Genomic DNA, 19,398 nt, shown 5'->3' on the forward strand with positions numbered 1-19,398 from the left:
GTTAAAGACCTTCAACAGTACCGCCCCCAATATTCTGGAGAACTTTTTATATAACTCGACTGGGTACCCGCCCGGTCACGGGGCCTTACCCGACTGCATGGCCTTCAAACCCTCCACTATCTCCTCCAGCCCGATCGGGGCCCCCAGCCCTTCTACCAGCTCCCCATCCACCTTCGGGAAAGTCAACCCATCCAAAAAGTGCCTCATCCCCTCCGGCCCCGCAGGAGGTTCCAACCTGTCCAACCTACTATAAAAGTCCCGAAAGGTCTTGCTCAGCCCCGCCGAGTCCCCAACTAAGTTCCCATCCCCGTCAACAACTTTCCCTATTTCCCTATCGGCCTCCCTCTTTCTGAGCTGCTGTGCAAGCATCCTACTGGCCTTCTCCCCGTGCTCGTAAATCACTCCCTTCACCTTTCTGAGCTGCTCCACTGCCCTTCCTGTGGCTAACAAACCAAATTCCGCCTGTAGCCTCCGGTGTTCCCTTAACAGCCCTGCCTCTGGAGCCTCCACATACCTCCTATCCACTCGTAGAATCTCTTTTACCAGTCGGTCCATTTCTGCCCTATCCGTCCTGTCCCTGTGAGCCCGGATCGAGATCAGCTCTCCTCTCACCACTGCCTTAATCACTTCCCAGACCACCGCTGCTGAGACCTCCCCCGTGTCATTTACCTACAGGTAGTTCAGCATGCACTTCCTCAACCTCTCGCACACCGCTTCGTCCGCCAACAGCCCCACATCCAACTTCCATTGCAGGCGCTGCTTGCAATCCAAACTGACCTGCAGGTCTACCCAGTGCGGAGCATGGTCCGAGATCGTAATCGCCGAATAACCCGTGTCCACCACCCCCGACAACAGGGCCCTGCCCACAACAAAGAAGTCTATCCGGGAATACACCTTGTGTACGTGGGAGAAAAAAGAAAATTCCTTGGCCCTCGGCTGCCTAAATCTCCATGGATCCACCCTCCCCATCTGCTCCATGAACCCTTTCTGCTCCTTTGCCATTGCTGGCACCTTGCCCGTTCTCGAGCATGACCGGTCCAGGCCTGGATCAATAACCGTGTTGAAATCTCCACCCATAATCAGCCTGTGCGAATCCAGGTCCGGAATCTTCCCCAGCACCCTCTTTATAAAGCCCCATTGTCCAAAATTTGGCACGTATACGTTGACCAGCGCTACCTTCAGACCCTGCAGCTTGCCACTAACCATGATATATCGACCTCCCACATCCGAGACTATCCTCATCCACCTCAAATGCCACCCACTTGTGAATCAGAATCGCAGCCCCTCTTGTCTTTGAATCCAGCCTCGAGTGGAAAACCTGACTAACCCAACCTTTCCTCAACCTGACCTGACCCACTACTTTAAAATGTGTCTCCTGCAGCATCACCACGTCCGCCTTCAGTCACCTCAGGTGCGCAAACACACGTGGCCTCTTTACCGGCCCATTTAGCCCCCGGACATTCCAAGTGACCAGCCTAGTTGGGGGGCAAAGTCGTCCCCGTCCTCCCTGCCCCCCCTGCCGGTCAGCCACTTTCTTGGGTCCACCTCTAGCACATGCGCAGCACCTCCCCGGCCCGCCCCGGGGCTGCCCCCACCCCTCAACCCCCTCAGTGACCTTCCATCGAAGTCCCTCCTACGTCTGTAGAACCCATCCCCCCCCCCCCCCCCCCCCCCCCCGGAGCAACACCACTCTAAATCCCAACCCAGCTAATACACCCCCCCACTGTGCTTCTGTGAGCTAGCTCACCCAGCTAGCTTGGTGACCCCCGCCTCTGGCGCCAAGAAGTCTTCAACCCATTGTTCCCTCGCTTCCCTTCCCCCACTCCTGTAAACAGGTTCCCTCATCCAACAATCCCCAAACAAACACCCTGCAGCAAGAAAACACAAAGAACAAAAGCACCACCCACCAAAACCCAGACAGACACATCTCCATCCCACCAAAGTGCACAACAGTATAAACACACAAGATAAAACACAAAAGGAACATTGCCAACATCTACCCCGAAAAAGAACCAAAAACAAAACGGAAAATCGACTTTCCCACCCCCCCCCCCTTACCTTTTCCCCTAAACAAAGCTCCAAAAAAGACTGATACAAAACAATACGAGAAGGCATAGCCAATTTAACAACAGGAAGAAAAAACCAACCCAAACCCCACCACAAACCAAGGGGGAGTAAAGAAAAACAAACAACACCCCCCCCAGAGAAAAACAGAAAAGGAAAAAGGGCCCAATATAGGCCAACGTATTGTCACTGAGTCCAAAAGTTCTCAAACTCCCACCAGTCCTTTTCTTTTTGCAAAGTCCAGTGCCTCATCGGGCGACTCAAAATAATGATGTTCGTCCTCATGCGTAACCCACAGACACGCCGGGTACAGCAGACCAAACTTCACCTGCTTCTTAAAGAAAATCACCTTCACTTGGTTAAAGCCTGCCCTCTTCCTCACCACCTCCACGCTCAGGTCCTGGTACACCCGCAGGATGCTGTTATCCCACTTGCAAATCCGCGTGCGCTTGGCTTACTGCAGAATGCATTCCTTGTCCAGGAACCTGTGGAACCTTACCACCAACGCCCTCGGAGGGTCCCCCGCCCGCGGCTTCCTGGCAAGCGCCCGGTACGCCCTGTACACCTCCAGCGGTCGGGGGAATGCCCCCTCCCGCAGCAGCTTTTTGAACATACCTGCCACGTATGCCCCAGCATCTGCTCCCTCCAGGAGCCCGACAATTCTTAGGTTCTGCCAGCGGGAGAGGTTCTCAAAGTCCTCCACCTTCTTCAAGAGTCTTTTCTGCTGTTCCCGAAGCATCCCCACCTCTAGCTCCACTGCTGTTTGGTGCTCCTCTTGTTCCAGCAGCGCCTTCTCCACCTTCTGAATCGCCCGGTCCTGGGCATCCAGTCTGCTCTCTAGGCGATCAATTGATTCTTTGATCGGGTCCAGGCTTTCCCGCTTCTGTCTGGTGAAACAACCCTGAATGGCCTGCATCACTGGGTCCGTTGATCGCTGCGCTGCCACCCCAGGGGTCTGTCCCTCGGCCATACTGTCTCCCGTTGCAGCTTCAACACAGCTCGCTACTGGCTTCTTGTTTCTGCCCTTTCGCACACTTCTGATCCTTTTTTCCAGAAACCAATGCGAGGAAACAGTGCCCAGCTGCCTCAACCTACAAATTTTCCGTTTATAACCGGAAAAAAGTCTGGGGGAAAGGTCCAAAAGTCCGACCAGAGCGGGAGCCACTAAATGTGCGACTTACTCCTCCATAGCCGCCACCGGAAGTCGCCCAAATGACATTTTTAAATAAAGCTTCTGCTCTACTTTTAACAGCGAATCCAGTCCACAATTTCACACCAACCCCTTTAGGATTTCTTTGTCTTCACAGCACCTCTCAAAATTGCTTTAACTCTCGATTCCCAGACAACGCAGGCAGATTGTTGAACACTAAATGGGAAACTAGTTGTAGTAATAGTAAAGTTGTAGTTGTAGTATTAGTAAAGAAAGCACCTGAATGATAAATGGCTGGTCCAAAAGACGGTGCAGACTCGATGGGCCGAATGGCCTACTTCTGCACTGTAAATTCTATGAAAAAGAGATGAAGGGGAAGGAGGTGTTGGGAGTGGCACTGTGGGGAGGGGCCTGGACTGAAATACTGTAACAAATAAACTTGGCCTCCTCCTGCGCCAGGATAAGCCTGATTCAATTTAAAGTGGTTCATGTGACGAGAGCATGTATGAGTGGGTTCTTTCTGGATGTGGAGAATAGGTGCGAGAAGTGCTCGAGGGGGCCAGCGAATCACGTGCATATGGTTTAGTCCTGCCCGAAATTGGTCAGGTTCTGGCATCGGTGTTTGAGACATTGTCAACAATCGTGGGGGTGAGCTTGGAGCAGTGCCCTTGGTGGCAATCTTTGGCATGTTGGAGTTGCCGGAGCTGCTGAAGGGGAACGGGGCTGATGTTGTGGCCTTCGCCTCTCTGATTGCTAAGCGATTAATCCTATTTGGAAGGAGGTTGGCGGTGCCACCTAGAACTTTGGTATGGTTGGGGGATGTGGCAGAGTTTCTGCAAATGGAGAAAATTCAGTTTGCCCTGAGGTGGTCGGAGGAGTGATTCTATTTGTGGTGGAGGCATTTCATCTTCTTTTTCAAAGATCGGTTTAGCGCCAGCAATTAAGGGGGGTGTGGACGGGGGAGGGCAGGATGGGATTGGGGGGTTGTTTTGGGGGTAAAATCAGTTAGGCTATAAAGATACAAAAAAGACAAACTGTATTATGGTTGTGTGTGTTTTATGATTGTGGAAACTCTTGTATTGTTTCAAACAAAATATATATTTTAAAAAAGACAATCATCTGGGTGGATTGTGAGAGAAATCCACATTCGATCAGTTGAGTGGCATGAGCCATTTGGTTCAGAGTGTGATGTTATTTTTGAAAACTATACATTTATGAAGCTAAGGATGGGGGTTAAGGATTATTGTATTATAATCAAACTTTTCATGTTTAATTAATCTTTGTTCTTGTTAAAACTCTGCTCTGCCACGTTTAATAAATCAAAGTAAAATTCACGATTTTCTGAGCTGGGATTCCAGTTATTTTTTCTTGTTGTTCAAACTAATTAGCAGTCCTATGCCTCTTTCCCTCCATATTTTCTATAAAAAGTAAAAGTTACAACCTTCTGAGCCAGGGTTCCATTCTGAAATCAACTGCCCAGTAATAACATCAACTGGTATCGTAACACTCCTTCTTGGATAGTCTTATGACTCTTTCCCCAGGACATTCTTGCACTGCTTCACTCTGTTCCTTTATCCCTGCCTCTGTCTTCCTCCTTCCCTCCTGCCTGCCACAACTTCCCATGAGTCCAACCTGTCTTACCCCATCCATGTTCCAACACCCACCCCGTCAGTCATGCATTCATCTTCGTTCTTCTATCCCATGTTCCACCAATACCCCTCCTAGTCCTGCCTCTGTCTTTCCCCTCCCTATTTATATTGCCTCCTGTGCGCAGCACTGGCAGAGCTTCTGATGCCAGCACCAAAATCTCTTAGCAATGCCCTTAACGATAGGCAAAGGCAGTGTCTACACACCTCAAAACCATTGATGAAGTGAAGCTTGTCAGGTCCACAGTCAGGGAACAAACTGTTCTAATTTTGCTGGGTTCCAAGGATAACGCAGGAGAATGGCACCAAGAGAATTGCTTATTTGGAGAGCTGGTGCAGACATGATGGGCTGAATGCTCTCCTTTTGTGTTGTAACTATTCTGTGATTCTCACTAACTCAGTTAGTGGACAATGGGACTTTAATCTCGGGGTCGTGGTCTTGAGTTACACATTGGGATGATTTAAAATTATTTTTCATTCAAATCTCACAATTTTTTTAAAAATCTGATGGTGACAATATTTAAAGATAAAGCAATATTAAAGTAAACCCATTAAAATAGTTGCAATCATTTTTTGTCATATAAGAATCTGACTATTAAAATGACTGATCCGAATAGTTACACTTTTTCCATCAACTGATGTTGTTGTGAAGCAGTCAGTAATAAGACAAAGCTTGCAGATTTGAGAAACTTGGGGCAGAACTGCATGTAAATGTAGCTCACACTTTAAATGGCCTTATTCTGAGACTGACACTACGTCTGTGCTCCACCTAATATTGGGGCACAAAAGCCAAAAAATAAAGTTGCACAATCTTTGCCCTCCTCTGAGCTACAGACCCCATGAATTCAGATAGAATTCAGTGGCCTCCTGCTTGATGAAGCACTGATGTCCAGTAACTTACATAGAAGTAGGGTAAGTGATTTTGGAGGACCATCGGTGACTAATGATCTCGTGCTGAGATTTATTTTCCCCTTTTCCTCTTCCCATTGTAAGCAGCCTTTTTCTTTTACTCATGCTGCAATGCAGAGTGTTTAGGGGGTGGGTGGTGGTGGTGGTGGGTGGGATTGCTAATATAGCCTCCGTAATTGTGAGCTAGTGGTAAGTTAATAGCCATTTTAGACACAAGCAAAACTTGCTCCACGTGAATGCAGTGAGAAGAACTTATGCTGTTGAACTTGTAATGTTCTCTGTATGCACGGATGGCAAGGTCTTTGTAGTTGAAGTGATCAGAGAACTTGCGACTTTGTAAATAATCAAAACTGTTTATTAATTAACTAAAACAGGAAAGGGTCTGCTAAGATTAGAGTTGGATATGATGGCTAAATACAAACAACTATGATTAACTATTATTCATTACTGTTGACTCAGGAGCTGCTTGATCTATGTTTAGTCTGTAATGACTGTCCAACTTGTGTGTCTCTGTGCTGTCCAAGAGAATACATCCTGTCTCACATGTGGGTGTCTTCCATTGACCTTCTCCTGTTGCCACGCCACTTGTGGTCAGATGCTAGAATACATCCCATGTGGGTGTCTTCCAGTGACCTTCTCCTGTCGCCACACGACCTGTGGGCAGGTGATAGAATTGTACTCTGCATGCAGGCCCTAATGTTTATGTACAGTTTGATTATTATGTTATTTTTGTGAGGGCCACGAAGAATCCAGCACGAGTTTTAAGGATACAAAGAAATAACATTTATATACAATAACATATATATACAACAGCAGCAACAACTTCGCTTGCTGCTCACTCCTACCTGCTGGTTCCAAACTGGCCAGTTTTATATATACAGGGAGTCTGCTAATGATTTCTCCGCCCCCCTCATTGGGGAAGCTCATACTCCCATAGGATTGTGGGATTGTCATTAGTCCCCAGCCAATGGTAAGCAGGCAGGTTATAACATCCCTCCCCCCCCCCAAAGTCCAAGGAATCCACCGAAGACCCTGGCGAAGGAGGGCATCGGACTTGTTTTGCCGCAGGCCGGACACCATTTGCACGAGGCGCTGGATCGGGCGGCGTGTAACGAGACGGAGATCGGCGTTTCCGTGATGAACGGCGTAACGGTTGTACATCCACGGTCCGTGGGCCCGAAGATTCCCCCTCTAATGCGTCCTGTATCTCCATCTCGGAGTCAGAGTTTGCTGCCTCTGTCATCTCAGCGTCTCTATCTCCACGCGGTTCTGTAACGACATGCGCAGGCTTTGAGTGAGGCACCAGAGGGAGATTGTGAGGACTACTTTCCATTGTCTCTCGTTTCTGTGGCTGTAGAAATGAGCTCCGGGGGCGGGGAATTCTTGGAAGGGATAGTCTTCTGGACCGAACGTGGTCTACATGCTTGCGCTGGAGACGACCCTGGGCTTGCACCTGGTAAGATATAGGACCCGTTTGGTGAAAGATTACGCCAGGGACCCACTGAGCACCACCAGCAAAATTCTAAACGAACACTGGGTCACCGGGTGCAAACTGCCGAATCGGACGATGCTGAGAAAAACCAAGTCCCTGCCGTTCTTGTGTGCGGCGTACTTTTGCGCCAACGTCCGGGAAAACCATGCTAAGGCGGGTGCGAAGTCTCCGGCCCATTAGGAGTTCTGCGGGAGCTACCCCAGTCACCGCATGGGGGGTGGTCCTATACGAAAACAAAAAGCGAGCCAGTCTCGTGTCCATTGACCCGGAAGACTGCTTCTTTAGGCCTCATTTGAATGTCTGCACTGCGCGCTCCGCCAACCCATTTGAAGCCGGGTGGTAAGGGGCAGTACTGATATGGCATATGCCGTTCATCTTCATGAACCTCGGAAACTCCTCACTCGTGAATGGAGTGCCGTTATCCGTGACCAGCACCTTGGGGAGGCCATGCATACTAAAAGACAAACGCATCTTCTCAATTGTTGCTCAGGACGTTGTGCCTAGCATCTTATGCACCTCTAGCCATTTAAACTGGGTGTCAATTAATAGAAGGAACATGGATCCTTGAAAAGGGCCGGCGAAATCTGCATACAAGCGTGCCCAAGGCTGCCCTGGCCATTCCCAGTGATGTAGGGGCGCGGCCGGCGGAAGCTTCTGATGCTCCTGGCAAATGGAGCAATTTTGGGCTACTTTCTCAATGTCGGTATCGTGGCCTGGCCACCAGAAATAACTCCGTGCCAACATTCTCATTTTGGTCACACCTGGATGCCCATTGTGCAAGTCTCTTAGTATCAGCTCCTGTCCTTTTTCCGGGACAATCACACGCGTCCCCCATAAGAGGATGCCGTCTTCCACGCTGAATTCTGACAGCTTGGTGGAGAAAGCCCGCAACACGCCTGGGAGATGTCTATGCTGCCCACCATACAGGACTATGTGCCGAACATTTGACAGGACTGGCTCTGTCTGGGTCCACTCACAGATCTGTGATGCCGTGACAGGCAAGGTGTCCATAAAATCTAGGGTTGCAACCACCTCACCGGTCGTGGGGGTCGACATGGGGCCGGTCATAGATAAAGGCAATCGGCTCAGTGCGTCGGCATTCGCTATCTGCATTCCTGGTTTGTGCTCCAGAGAATACTTGTATGCAGCGAGCAACAAAGCCCAGCTCTTGATTCGTGCGGAAGCAATGGGCGGTATTGGCTTATCCTCTTTGAAAAGTCCCAGCAGAGGCTTATGATCAGTCACGATAGTGAAGTGGCGGCCATACACGTACTGGTGGAAACGCTTCACCGCAAAGACCACTGCCAGGCCCTCCTTCTTGATCTGCGCATACTTTTTTCCCGCTGCAGTCAATGTGCGGGAGGCGAAAGCTATCGGCCGCTTGGCCCCGTTCTCCATCTTGTGGGTCAGCACGGCCCCAATACCATATGGGGATGCATCACATGTGACGAGCAAAGGCTTTCCAGGATCATAGTGGGTTAGTAACCCAGACAACAACAATTGTTGTTTTACCCGCCGGAAAGTGGTTTCTTGCGGCTGACCCCAAACCCAGGTGTGATTTTTCTTTAGCAGAAGGTGCAACAGGGCCAGCGTAGTTGCCAGATTGAGGAAGAACTTCCCGTAATAGTTTACGAGGCCGAGAAAAGAACGAAGATGCGAAGTGTCAGTCGGGGCGGGGGCCTGTTGAATCGCGCGCACCTTCTCTGCGACGGGGTGCAAACCTTCACGGTCCACCCGATAACCCAGGTAGACTACTTCCTTTGCCTGAAAAACGCAGTTTGTGCGACGTAAACGGACTCCAGCCTCCGAAAAGCGTCTAAGGACACCCTCCAGATTTTCCAAATGTTCCTGCTCCGACGTCCCTGTGATCAAAACGTCATCTAAGTAGACAGCAACATGCGGTAAACCTCTCAAAATGCCCTCCATAACGCGTTGAAAACTAGCGCAGGCAGAGGATACTCCAAAGGGCAAACGTGTATATTCATACAGGCCCCGGTGTGTATTAATCATTACATATGGTCGGGAGGCAGGGTCCAGCTCCAACTGTAGGTAGGCGTGACTCATATCTAATTTTGTGAACGAGAGTCCGCCTGCAAGCTTCGCATAGAGATCCACTATGCAATGCATTGGATATCGGTCGAGTTGGGAAGCCGTATTCACTGTAAGTTTATAGTTGGCGCACAAGCGAACTGTGGCATCTGGCTTTATTACAGGTACAATTGGTGCTGCACAGTCAGCGAAACGGATGGGCCTGATGATACCTAAAGTCTCCAAACGAGTGAGCTCCCCTTCTACCTGCTACAGCAAGGCGTAAGGCACTGGGCGCGCCCGGAAATATGCGGCATGGCTCCTGGTTCGACCTGGATACTGGCTACAGCCCCTTTTATTTCCCCCAAACCGGGCTGGAATACATCTGGGTATCGTCCTAGCACCTCAGTCAACCCTCCAGAAACTGTTTGGAGGATGTGCTGCCACTGCAACCGCAAATTGCGCAACCAGTCCCGACCCAACAGGCTGGGCCCATGGCCGTGCACCACGATAAGTGGGAAGCGCCCCTCCTGGCGTCCATAAACAACAGGGGTCATCGTAGCTCCTGCTATGTCCAATGGTTTCCCCCATGTAGGTGGCCAACCTGGCCTGTGTGTCGGTTAATGTAAGGGTCTGTATACCCTGCTTGATGCGGTCGAATGTCTTCTGGGCGATCATGGAGACCGCTGCGCCAGTGTCCAACTCCATCTCAAGCGGGTGACCATTAACCCGTACTGTCACCTTAATGGGGGCCACATGGGGAGCTGCCACACAATGCAGCTGCAGGCAGTCATCCTCCGTCTCCACGTCCTCAGGAGTAGTTGCCGCAGGTTCATCCACATGGAAGGTACGGCCCCTGGGCTGGTTCCAGTTTCGGTCGGAACAATGGCGTCTCTGGCGCCCCCAGGACCGGCGTCCATGACGGGGTCGACGCCTACAAGTCTGACAAGGACATGGCTCCTCATCCATTGGTTCTGTAGGAGGCTCCCTTCGGGGAGGAATGTCCGACGGCCACTGGTGTCGATCCGGACATCGCCTCGCCCAAGATACCGCAGGAGTGCGGGGGGACGTTTTTGGACGGAAGGGGTTGCGCCCCAAGGCACGCACCCCCATTGCTTGTAGCTCCTGCACTCCTCATTCTGCGCTCTCTCGGGACAATACTATTTGAATGGCCTGTTGAAAAGTCAATATTGGCTCAGCTAACAACTTTCTCTGAGTGGCCGCATTGTTAATACCGCAAACCAAACGGTCGCGTAACATTTCTGACAAGATCTCACCATAGTCAAAATACTCTGCAATCCTGCGTAGCCTGGATAGAAAGTCGGCAAGGGATTCTCCTGGGGTCCTCTCAGCGGTATTAAACCGGTAACGTTGGACTATCGTGGGCGGGGTTGGGTTAAAATGTTGCCCCACTAAATTCACAAGTTCATCAAACGTTTTGGTGTCCGGCACAGCTGGGTACGTAAGGCTCCTAATCACCCCAAACGTATGCGGGCCGCAGGTGGTGAGCAATATGACCACCTGGCGCTCGTTTTCGGTGATATTGTTTGCCCGGAAATAGTAACGCATCCGTTGTGCGTACTGGTTCCAGCTTTCCAGCGCAGCATCAAAAACATGCAAATATCCGTACAGAGGCATGGTGTAATAGAAAACAACTTCCAACCTGTATCCAACAAAAATCCAGGGAGGTGGCTTCAGCAGTGTAGACAGCTATTCACTTTAACCCTCGTCGCCAGTTTTGTGAGGGCCACGAAGAATCCAGCACGAGTTTTAAGGATACAAAAAAATAACATTTATTTACAATAACATATATATATACAACAGCAGCAGCAACTTCGCTTGCTGCCCACTTCTTCCTGCTGGTTCCAAACTGGCCAGCTTTATTTATACAGGGAGCCTGCTAATGATTTCTCCGCCCCCCTCATTGGGGAAGCTCATACTCCCACAGGATTGTGGGATTGTCATTAGTCCCCAGCCAATGGTAAGCAGGCAGGTAATAAAAGTTATATACACAAATGATACTCTACATATCATTACAGAACTGACTTCTGAAGTTTGAGTGCTATGAAATGAAATGAAAAACGCTTATTGTCACATGTAGGCTTCAAATGAAGTTACTGAAAAGCCCCTAGTCGCCACATTCCGGTGCCTGTTCGGGGAGGCTGGTACGGGAATTGGCCTGCCTTGGACTGCTTTAAAAGCCAGCTCTTTAACCCTGTGCCAAACCAGCCCCTAAAGAGCTGAACATCAGACCCAACCAAGATTTTAAAGGAACACAATACAGGACTCATATTATACTAGAGCCAGATCCTTCCACTGCGTTTGACACGACTGCTAAAGCTATCCGAGACACATCTACTAGTAGATTTTATTAATGTTGACTGAAGGCAGAGTTATGCAATATGTGCCATTGGCTCAATGGACTTGTCAAGTTATTGAGGAAATAGAACAATTTTGAAAATGTTTAAAATAATTTTGCTGAATTGAAAAAAGACTGTTGAAGATCTGGATAATTCTTTACCATTTCAAATATGCTTTTTACCCTGTCTAGCAATTTCATGTGGTAATCCAGGGGACCTTCTAAATGGATATTATGATGCACCTAGTGCAACCTTTGGAAGTAGGGCTACGTTTTATTGTGACGTAGGGTGAGTATTCGGTGCACAAATCATTTTAAGATTGATCCTATTTTAGAATTATGTTCCATTAATGTCATTATTCAGGTATGTTTGCGATTTGTTCTTCAGTGTTCAACCAAGTGGCATTTGAGTAAGGCTTTCGGTTTATTCTCAAAAAAAGGCAATTATGTTGATTCCTTTTTAGCACGGTCCAAAATAACTTGGTTGCCCAATTACTACTAAAATTGTCAATGGAGCGATGGGACTGATTAGGGATTCGAGCCTGCTACACCATTTAATAAGATCATGACTGATCTAACGCTCATTAAATCCACTTTCTTACCTTATCCCTGTAAAAACTTATCGATCTCAACCGTGAAAATGTTCAAGGTCTCGTCACTATAGCTTCCTGGGTAAAGAGTTTCAAAGAGTCTCTACTCTTTGTGGGAAGAAATTCTTCCTCAAATCTGTCTTAGATGAGCACCCCCGTATTTTGCAATTATGCCCTCTGGTCCTAATAGTGGAAACATCACGGAATCAAAGAATTTACAATGCCAGAAGGAGGCTAATCGGCCCATCAAGTCTGCACTGGCCCTTGGAAAGAGCACCCTACTTAAGCCCATGCCTCCACCCCAACCCAGTAACCCCACCAAACCTTTTTAGACACTAAGGGCAATTTATCATGGCCAATCCACCTAACCTGCACATCTTTGGACTGTGGGAGGAAACCGGATCACCCAGAGGAAACCCACGCAGACACGGGGAGAACGTGCTAACTCCGCACAGACAGTGGCCCAAGCCGGGAATCGAACCTGTGCAGCAAGGAAGCACAAGTGGAGAGCACTGTGGCTTCACAGCGCCAGGGTCCCAGGTTCGATTCCCTGCTGGGTCACTGTTTGTGCAGAGTCTGCTCGTTCTCCCCGTGTCTGCGTGGGATCCCTCCGGGTGCTCCGGTTTCCTCCCACAGTCCGAAGACGTGCAGGTTAGGTGGATTGGCCATGATAAATTGCCCTTAGTGACCAAAAAGGTGAGGAGGGGTTATTGGGTTACGAGGATAGGGTGGAAGTGAGGGCTTAAGTGGGTCAGTGCAGGCTCGATGGGCCGAATGGCCTCCTTGTGCACTGTATGTTCTATGTTCTAGAGCTGTGAAGCAACTGTGCTACTCACTCTACTATCGTGCTGTCCATTGTGCTACTGTGCTGCCCATTGTGCTACCGTGCTGCCATCCTCCCAACATTTACCCTGTCTAACCACCTAAGGAACTCCATGGTGGGATTCTCCGCCTTGACCGGAACAATTGCCTCCTCCACACACTCTTTCATTGCAGCCATCATCTCCCTCCACAACATCTCCATGTGCTTGGCGAACTGCCTCTCAAATTCTCCGGCCATCGCCTGAGTCAAACCATCCACTGTGAGCAGAGCGACCCCACCCAGCTGCCAAGGTGACAGTGGCCCTGAACATTTGTACCACTGGGTCCTTCCAGGCGCCGAGTGGGCACCTGTTCGGGATCTCACAGAGCTTGGTGCACAGATGCATCTGCGCCATCACAGAGACCCTATATGCCCTGTCGGCACAATACATCCATTTCAATGTGTACCGAGCCCACCAGGATGCCCGGGCATCAGGGTCTCCGCCACAGCCCACGTTCCCTGGGTCCAGGTGGTGATCGGGATGCATGTTGCCCTGCGAGCACCTGCAGATGGCAGGCCACTCTTCACAAACTGATAAGGGTTCCATTCGATGAATGTGCAACTGCTATGTGACCATCATCTACGCATAAGACCATAAGACATAGGAGCGGAAGTAAGGCCATTCGGCCCATCGAGTCCACTCCACCATTCAATCATGGCTGATTTCAACTCCATTTACCCGCTCTCTCCATAGCCCTTAATTCCTCGAGAAATCAAGAATTTATCAACTTCTGTCTTAAAGACACTCAACGTCCCGGCCTCCACCGCCCTCTGTGGCAATGAATTCCACAGACCCACCACTCTCTGGCTGAAGAAAATCTCCTCATCTCTGTTCTAAAGTGACTCCCCTTTTATTCTAAGGCTGTGCCCCCGGGTCCTAGTCTCCCCTGCTAATGGAACTAACGTCCCTACGTCCACCCTATCTAAGCCATTCATTATCTTGTAAGTTTCTATTAGATCTCCCCTCAACCTCCTAAACTCCAATGAATATAGTCCCAGGATCCTCAGATGTTCATCGTATGTTAGACCTACTATTCCTAGGATCATCCGTGTGAATCACCACTGGACCCGCTCCAGTGTCAGTATGTCCTTCCTGAGGTGTGGGGCCCAAAATTGCTCACAGTATTCTAAATGGGGCCTAACTAATGCTTTATAAAGCTTCCGAAGTACATCCCCGCTTTTATATTCCAAGCCTCTTGAGATAAATGACAACATTGCATTTGCTTTCTTAATTACGGACTCAACCTGCAAGTTTACCTTTAGAGAATCCTGGACTAGGACTCCCAAGTCCCTTTGCACTTCAGCATTGTGAATTTTGTCATCGTTTAGAAAATAGTCCATGCCTCTATTCTTTTTTCCAAAGTGCAAGACCTCGCACTTGCCCACGTTGAATTTCATCAGCCATTTCTTGGACCACTCTCCTAAACTGTCTAAATCTTTCTGCAGCCTCCCCTCCTCCTCCATACTACCTGCCCCTCCACCTATCTTTGTATCATCGGCAAACTTAGCCAGAATGCCCCCAATCCCGTCATCTAGATCGTTAATATATAAAGAAAACACCTGTGGCCCCAACACTGAATCATGCATGTCTGCGACCAATACCCGTCCAATGTGCGCAACGCCTATATCCTGGCACACTCAACAATTCCCAGCCTCTTCGGAATGACCACCCTCCCTTGGGGGTTGGCTCCTAGGCGACAGGGGTTATCCACTGTGGTTGTGGCTGATGATGCCTATCCGAAGGCCACAGACCAACGTGGAGACCTGCGACAACAATGCCCATGCAGCGACCAGAGGCGTGATGGAGTGGTGCTTCTGCATCCTGAAGATGGATGGCAGTAACAGCAGGTTTGGCCCATGGTATGGAGGATGATGACATCCTGCTCGACGATGAGCTCTGATGGTCTACATCTTTTGACAATATCTGACTCCTGACCACGGGAGAACTTAGCACCATCCAACTGGGTGATCCATGCATGTGACCGAGCCATTCCATCACACGGTCCCATCAAATCCCTGGGGTGGTGCAGACGGTCGGGAGGAGTGGGGAGACCATTTCTCACCCCTCCCCACACCTCTCTAGCCAGCCCAGCCCACCTGTCACACTCCTCTGACCGAGCACCGAGGCAGGTTGTAACAGTGGGAACAGGTGTTTAATATAAACAAATATATACATATACCTGCCCTAGACCCTATCGCTATACTGTGCCCTGCATCCGTGCCAAGTTAACTACTGTCGAACTTTCTAGCTTTACGGGCTGTAATGTTAGGTCTAGATTGATCCCCAAATGGTACTCAGAAGTGGAGGGGGCCTGCACCGAATCCCGACCTGCAACCTTGGTCCCTGTTGGCGGTTGTCTTCTGGACCCAGCTGCTGCTCAGATTTCCCAGGTGGTGTGGTGCTGCTCTGTTCTGCCCGCTGCCCACCAAATGCGCCAGGGACAGGAGAGGGGGGGGGGGGAGTCCCAAGTGCTGCCGTGTTCTGGCACCTCCCCTGCGGGAGTTACTGGCACGGGCCCCATCACCTTCTCCTCCCTCGGCGTGCCTGGTGGCCCCTGGGCTACTCCATGGGATGGGGTTGCAAGCGGAGTTATCCCCTGAGGGACCCCACCACCTGCCGATGTCAGTCCTGGAGGCACACCCTCATCTCGGCCAGGGCCTGCATGCTCGCGGCCATGGAGCACCGTCTCCATCTGGGACTGCGCCACATCACGCTCCAACTGTGCCAAACCCTCTGGGCTTTGACAAAGGGTCACCTGGACTTGAAACGTTAGCTCCTTTCTCTCCTTACAGATGCTGCCAGACCTGTTGAGATTTTCCAGCATTTTCTCTTTGGTTTCCGATTCTAGCATTCACAGTAATTTGCTTTTATCCACACCGGCCACTTCCTGCCTGTGCGGTCCTCACCTGTGGTGTGACCACCTTGCTAAACCTGCTATCCACAACTTCCTCAGCATTGGGGATGACCCACAGTGAGTCCACCCACAGCTCCAGCTCTGAAATCCAGTTACCTAGAAGCTGCATTTGGACACACCTTCTGCACACATGGTCTCCAGGGACGCTGGAAGCGTATCATTTCCCACATTGTGCAGGTGGAGCATACCATGGGCCTGAGGCCTCATGCCATGATGTCCCTCTTGATTAAGCTAGTTACTCCCTGAAAAAAAAGTACATTAGCTAAGGATCTTAATAACCTTAGCTAGGAACCTTGCTTCTTACTTAACATTTGTATTGTAATTGTATGGTCTATACTCTTTATTTATTTATGTTCCCAACCAAGTCTTAAGTAATTAATTTGATTAAAAGATTGAAAATACTCATCTGCACCAACTCACCAATCAGCTTTTCCCGCGCCCTGTTCTGAACCAGCGTTTGTATTTATCTTTCTCCTCTCTCGCTCTTTCAAACTCCCGGCTCCTCTCGCTCTTACTCCTTCTTCTCTGCTCCTTGTTATTATAGAATTCATAAATGTACTCACCTAATCAGCTCTTTTGATTTTCTGGTTCTGCTTTTAGAGTCTTCTCCTTTACCCTCCAAGCTTGGTTCTCTAACTTACGTTTTTCAGTTATTTCAGTCACAGCTATTTAGATACATTTACTTGTTACGTGATCTGGATTGGCTGTACCTTCGGCGCCATGGCACAGTTCAGCTGCATCAAACTGTTGGGGAGAAAGGTACAGCTATTCGACCTTAGTGTTCTTCACTCTTCCACTCAGGAGAAACCAGACGAAGACACTCGGAGTTAAAAAGCTAGTCCTTTATTACAAGGGCTTTTGTCATTCCAAATTGAGACGCCCGAGAGCACAGATTCAAGGATGGTGCAGACAGTTATTATTCAAGATTCAACTGCAATAAATTAGCATATACCAATAATTTGTTATTAGTTATCCATGTCCAATCATGACTATTGATTGAGGTTACATCATGCATAGTTTTTGAGGATAATTGATCAATCACGTTAAAGGTCCGCATGCTTAATTAAACTATCCAATCATTACAAAGGCACTTATGTTGTCTTGCAACTAGTGATATCGGTGATCAGATATCTAGGGTGTAGCTATCAATCACCTTCCTCCCTGCTGTTTAATGGCAGACATCCTGGAGCAATAACAAATGGTATACTGTTCCAAATTGTAGAATAGATTTGAGTTTTATAATATGCAGATTTTTTGCCTGGAAGCTGGCCCCTTACTGACAAATTGTGTCCTTGTAGTGTCTGGTACAGTTGGCAGTTTGTTTCCCACAGTCAGATCTGGAGATTTTGCCTTCTCCAGTAAATAATGGAACTAGACTTTTTAAACTGGTTACAGTGTGATATCTAATTTGTAAAGAATCCCAGATTTCCTGCTCCAAAACAGTTCTCCTCATCCAGAGGGGCCATGTGTAAGATCATGTTTCGTCGTGATCTCAGCAACTGCCTTGGATGACATTCTCAGTGGCGACTGGCCACCAGATGTCTTCCAACCACACATTTGGCAATGTGGCTGGCTCTCTCTTTCATCTTTAGGGGAGGTATCCCACAGGTCACCAGGAGCTCCCGAGTGCTTGGTCCAACTGTGGAATTGCCTCTGGGGTTGCCCTTTAGGAGGTGATCTGGCCTGACTGGCATTGCTCCGTGATTTGGCAGGAGGTCGAAATGAAACGTGGGCCAAACTATGGATGGCATAGTCCATGGACCCTGCAGCTCTTGCACTCCTTTGTGCATTCAGCCCGATGGCTCATTTTAAATCTAAGGTGGACTCCGTCAACAGCTTCTTCTGAGTGGCTGTCTTGTTTATCCCACAAACCAGTCTATCTCTCAACATTTCAGAGAGGAAAGGCCCAAACTCGTAATTCTCTGCCAGCCGCCTAAGGCCGGTCAAGAAATCAGTGACCGATTTACCTGGAGACCGCAAGACCGTGTTAAACCTACACCGCTGCATGACAATGGAAGGTTTAGGGTCATAATATTCAGCTACTAAGTTGACCAGCTCATCAAACGAATTGGAGTCTGGTGCAGCCAGGTAAGTGAGACTCTTTATAATTCCAAAGGTCAGGGCCCTGCAGACGGTCAGGAGGATGACTTCCTGACGGTTTTCCCCCAAAATACTGTTAGCCTGGAAAAAGTACCACATGCATTCAGCATACTGGTTCCAGTCTTCCAGGCCTGCATCAAAGGCTTCTAGCTTACCGAACAGTAGCATTTTGAACATGTATGCCCACAGGTTCCAGCCTAGTAATCATCTGGGTCGGCTGGGTAATTCCACAAGCGAATCTGGAGTCTCCTTCATCCTCGTAGCCAGTTTATAAACCAAGGAAGCCAGTGGTAGTAGAACAAAGATTTACTGAACTATGTCCAATGCTCTACCCACAGCAGTTACTCTCTCCCAATACAGTCCCTGTTCGGACAACCAACAGTTCTGGCCCTGCTTGGGCCGGCTTTTTATGTAGGTCTAAGGAGCTCCAGCTGGGTGGTGTCTGCGCCCTACCCTGGATGTTCGTACTCCACACGCCCAATAGGAGGATCGACAATAGTTTCCCCCGGTCTTCATGGGGGTTATGAAACTATCCAACTCCTTTTGAAAGCTATGATTTTGCATCTGTTTCCTTATCTGTAAATTGTATCACTTAAATTTAAGTGTCCTGTGTGAAAATTGGCTTTTACTTTTCTTTTACTCAATGGATTATTTTTCTTTCTCTAGGTACAAACTAGTTGGTCGGTCATTTCGGATTTGTACAGCTATTGGTTGGGATGGCCAGATCCCAGCATGTGATCGTAAGTTAGAATTCCATTTTCTTAAGAGACTGAAGAGTTTGTTTCACGTGATTAACCAGCGATATACTGTTTTACTTGTATAATTTTACTGAATCTTTTTTGATTGAGCTCATGGGAAATCAAAGGATAAATTATCTTTTTCCCTCCCTCGTCCAGCATATTTTTCCCAGTCTATTGCTTATTCTGGGTCTGATTCTGGCCAGCTTCCTTTATAATTTCCCCTTTCCTTACCCTGAACTTGGATCTTCCTTGAACTTCTCTCCAATCTCACCTTATGGCCTGTTCTAGCTTATCTTCTTCATAATGTTATGACCCGGGGTGTGAGGAGCACCCAGTTTTGCAAGCCAACCACCCCACATATCACACCATAAGTATAAAAGTTTTACTCACTCATGAAAATGGCTAATTATTTACTTTCACTATTGTTAGAACCAGAATTGAAAAAACGAACTCGGCTTCTTTCAATAAATATTTCATTTATTATCGAGCAAAACTTATTTTTAAAGCACATTGCAAAAACTGGTTAACATACAATTTCTAATC

The 19,398-nt window shown here is 48.7% G+C and overlaps 1 protein-coding gene across 1 annotated transcript in view; it reads left to right on the forward strand.

Moving 5' to 3' along the window:
* The window catches only part of LOC140393517 (membrane cofactor protein-like), a 307,321-nt gene that overhangs the window by 80,776 nt on the left and 207,147 nt on the right, over nucleotides 1-19,398 (forward strand). The window contains exons 3-4 of the mRNA XM_072479828.1: nucleotides 11,841-11,937; nucleotides 18,782-18,855. Of these exons, the coding sequence (XP_072335929.1) occupies nucleotides 11,841-11,937; nucleotides 18,782-18,855 (171 nt within the window). The remainder of the gene's footprint in view (nucleotides 1-11,840; nucleotides 11,938-18,781; nucleotides 18,856-19,398) is intronic.

Source organism: Scyliorhinus torazame, chromosome 17 (assembly GCF_047496885.1).
Source record: "Scyliorhinus torazame isolate Kashiwa2021f chromosome 17, sScyTor2.1, whole genome shotgun sequence".
In the NCBI taxonomy this organism is placed as follows: domain Eukaryota; kingdom Metazoa; phylum Chordata; class Chondrichthyes; order Carcharhiniformes; family Scyliorhinidae; genus Scyliorhinus; species Scyliorhinus torazame.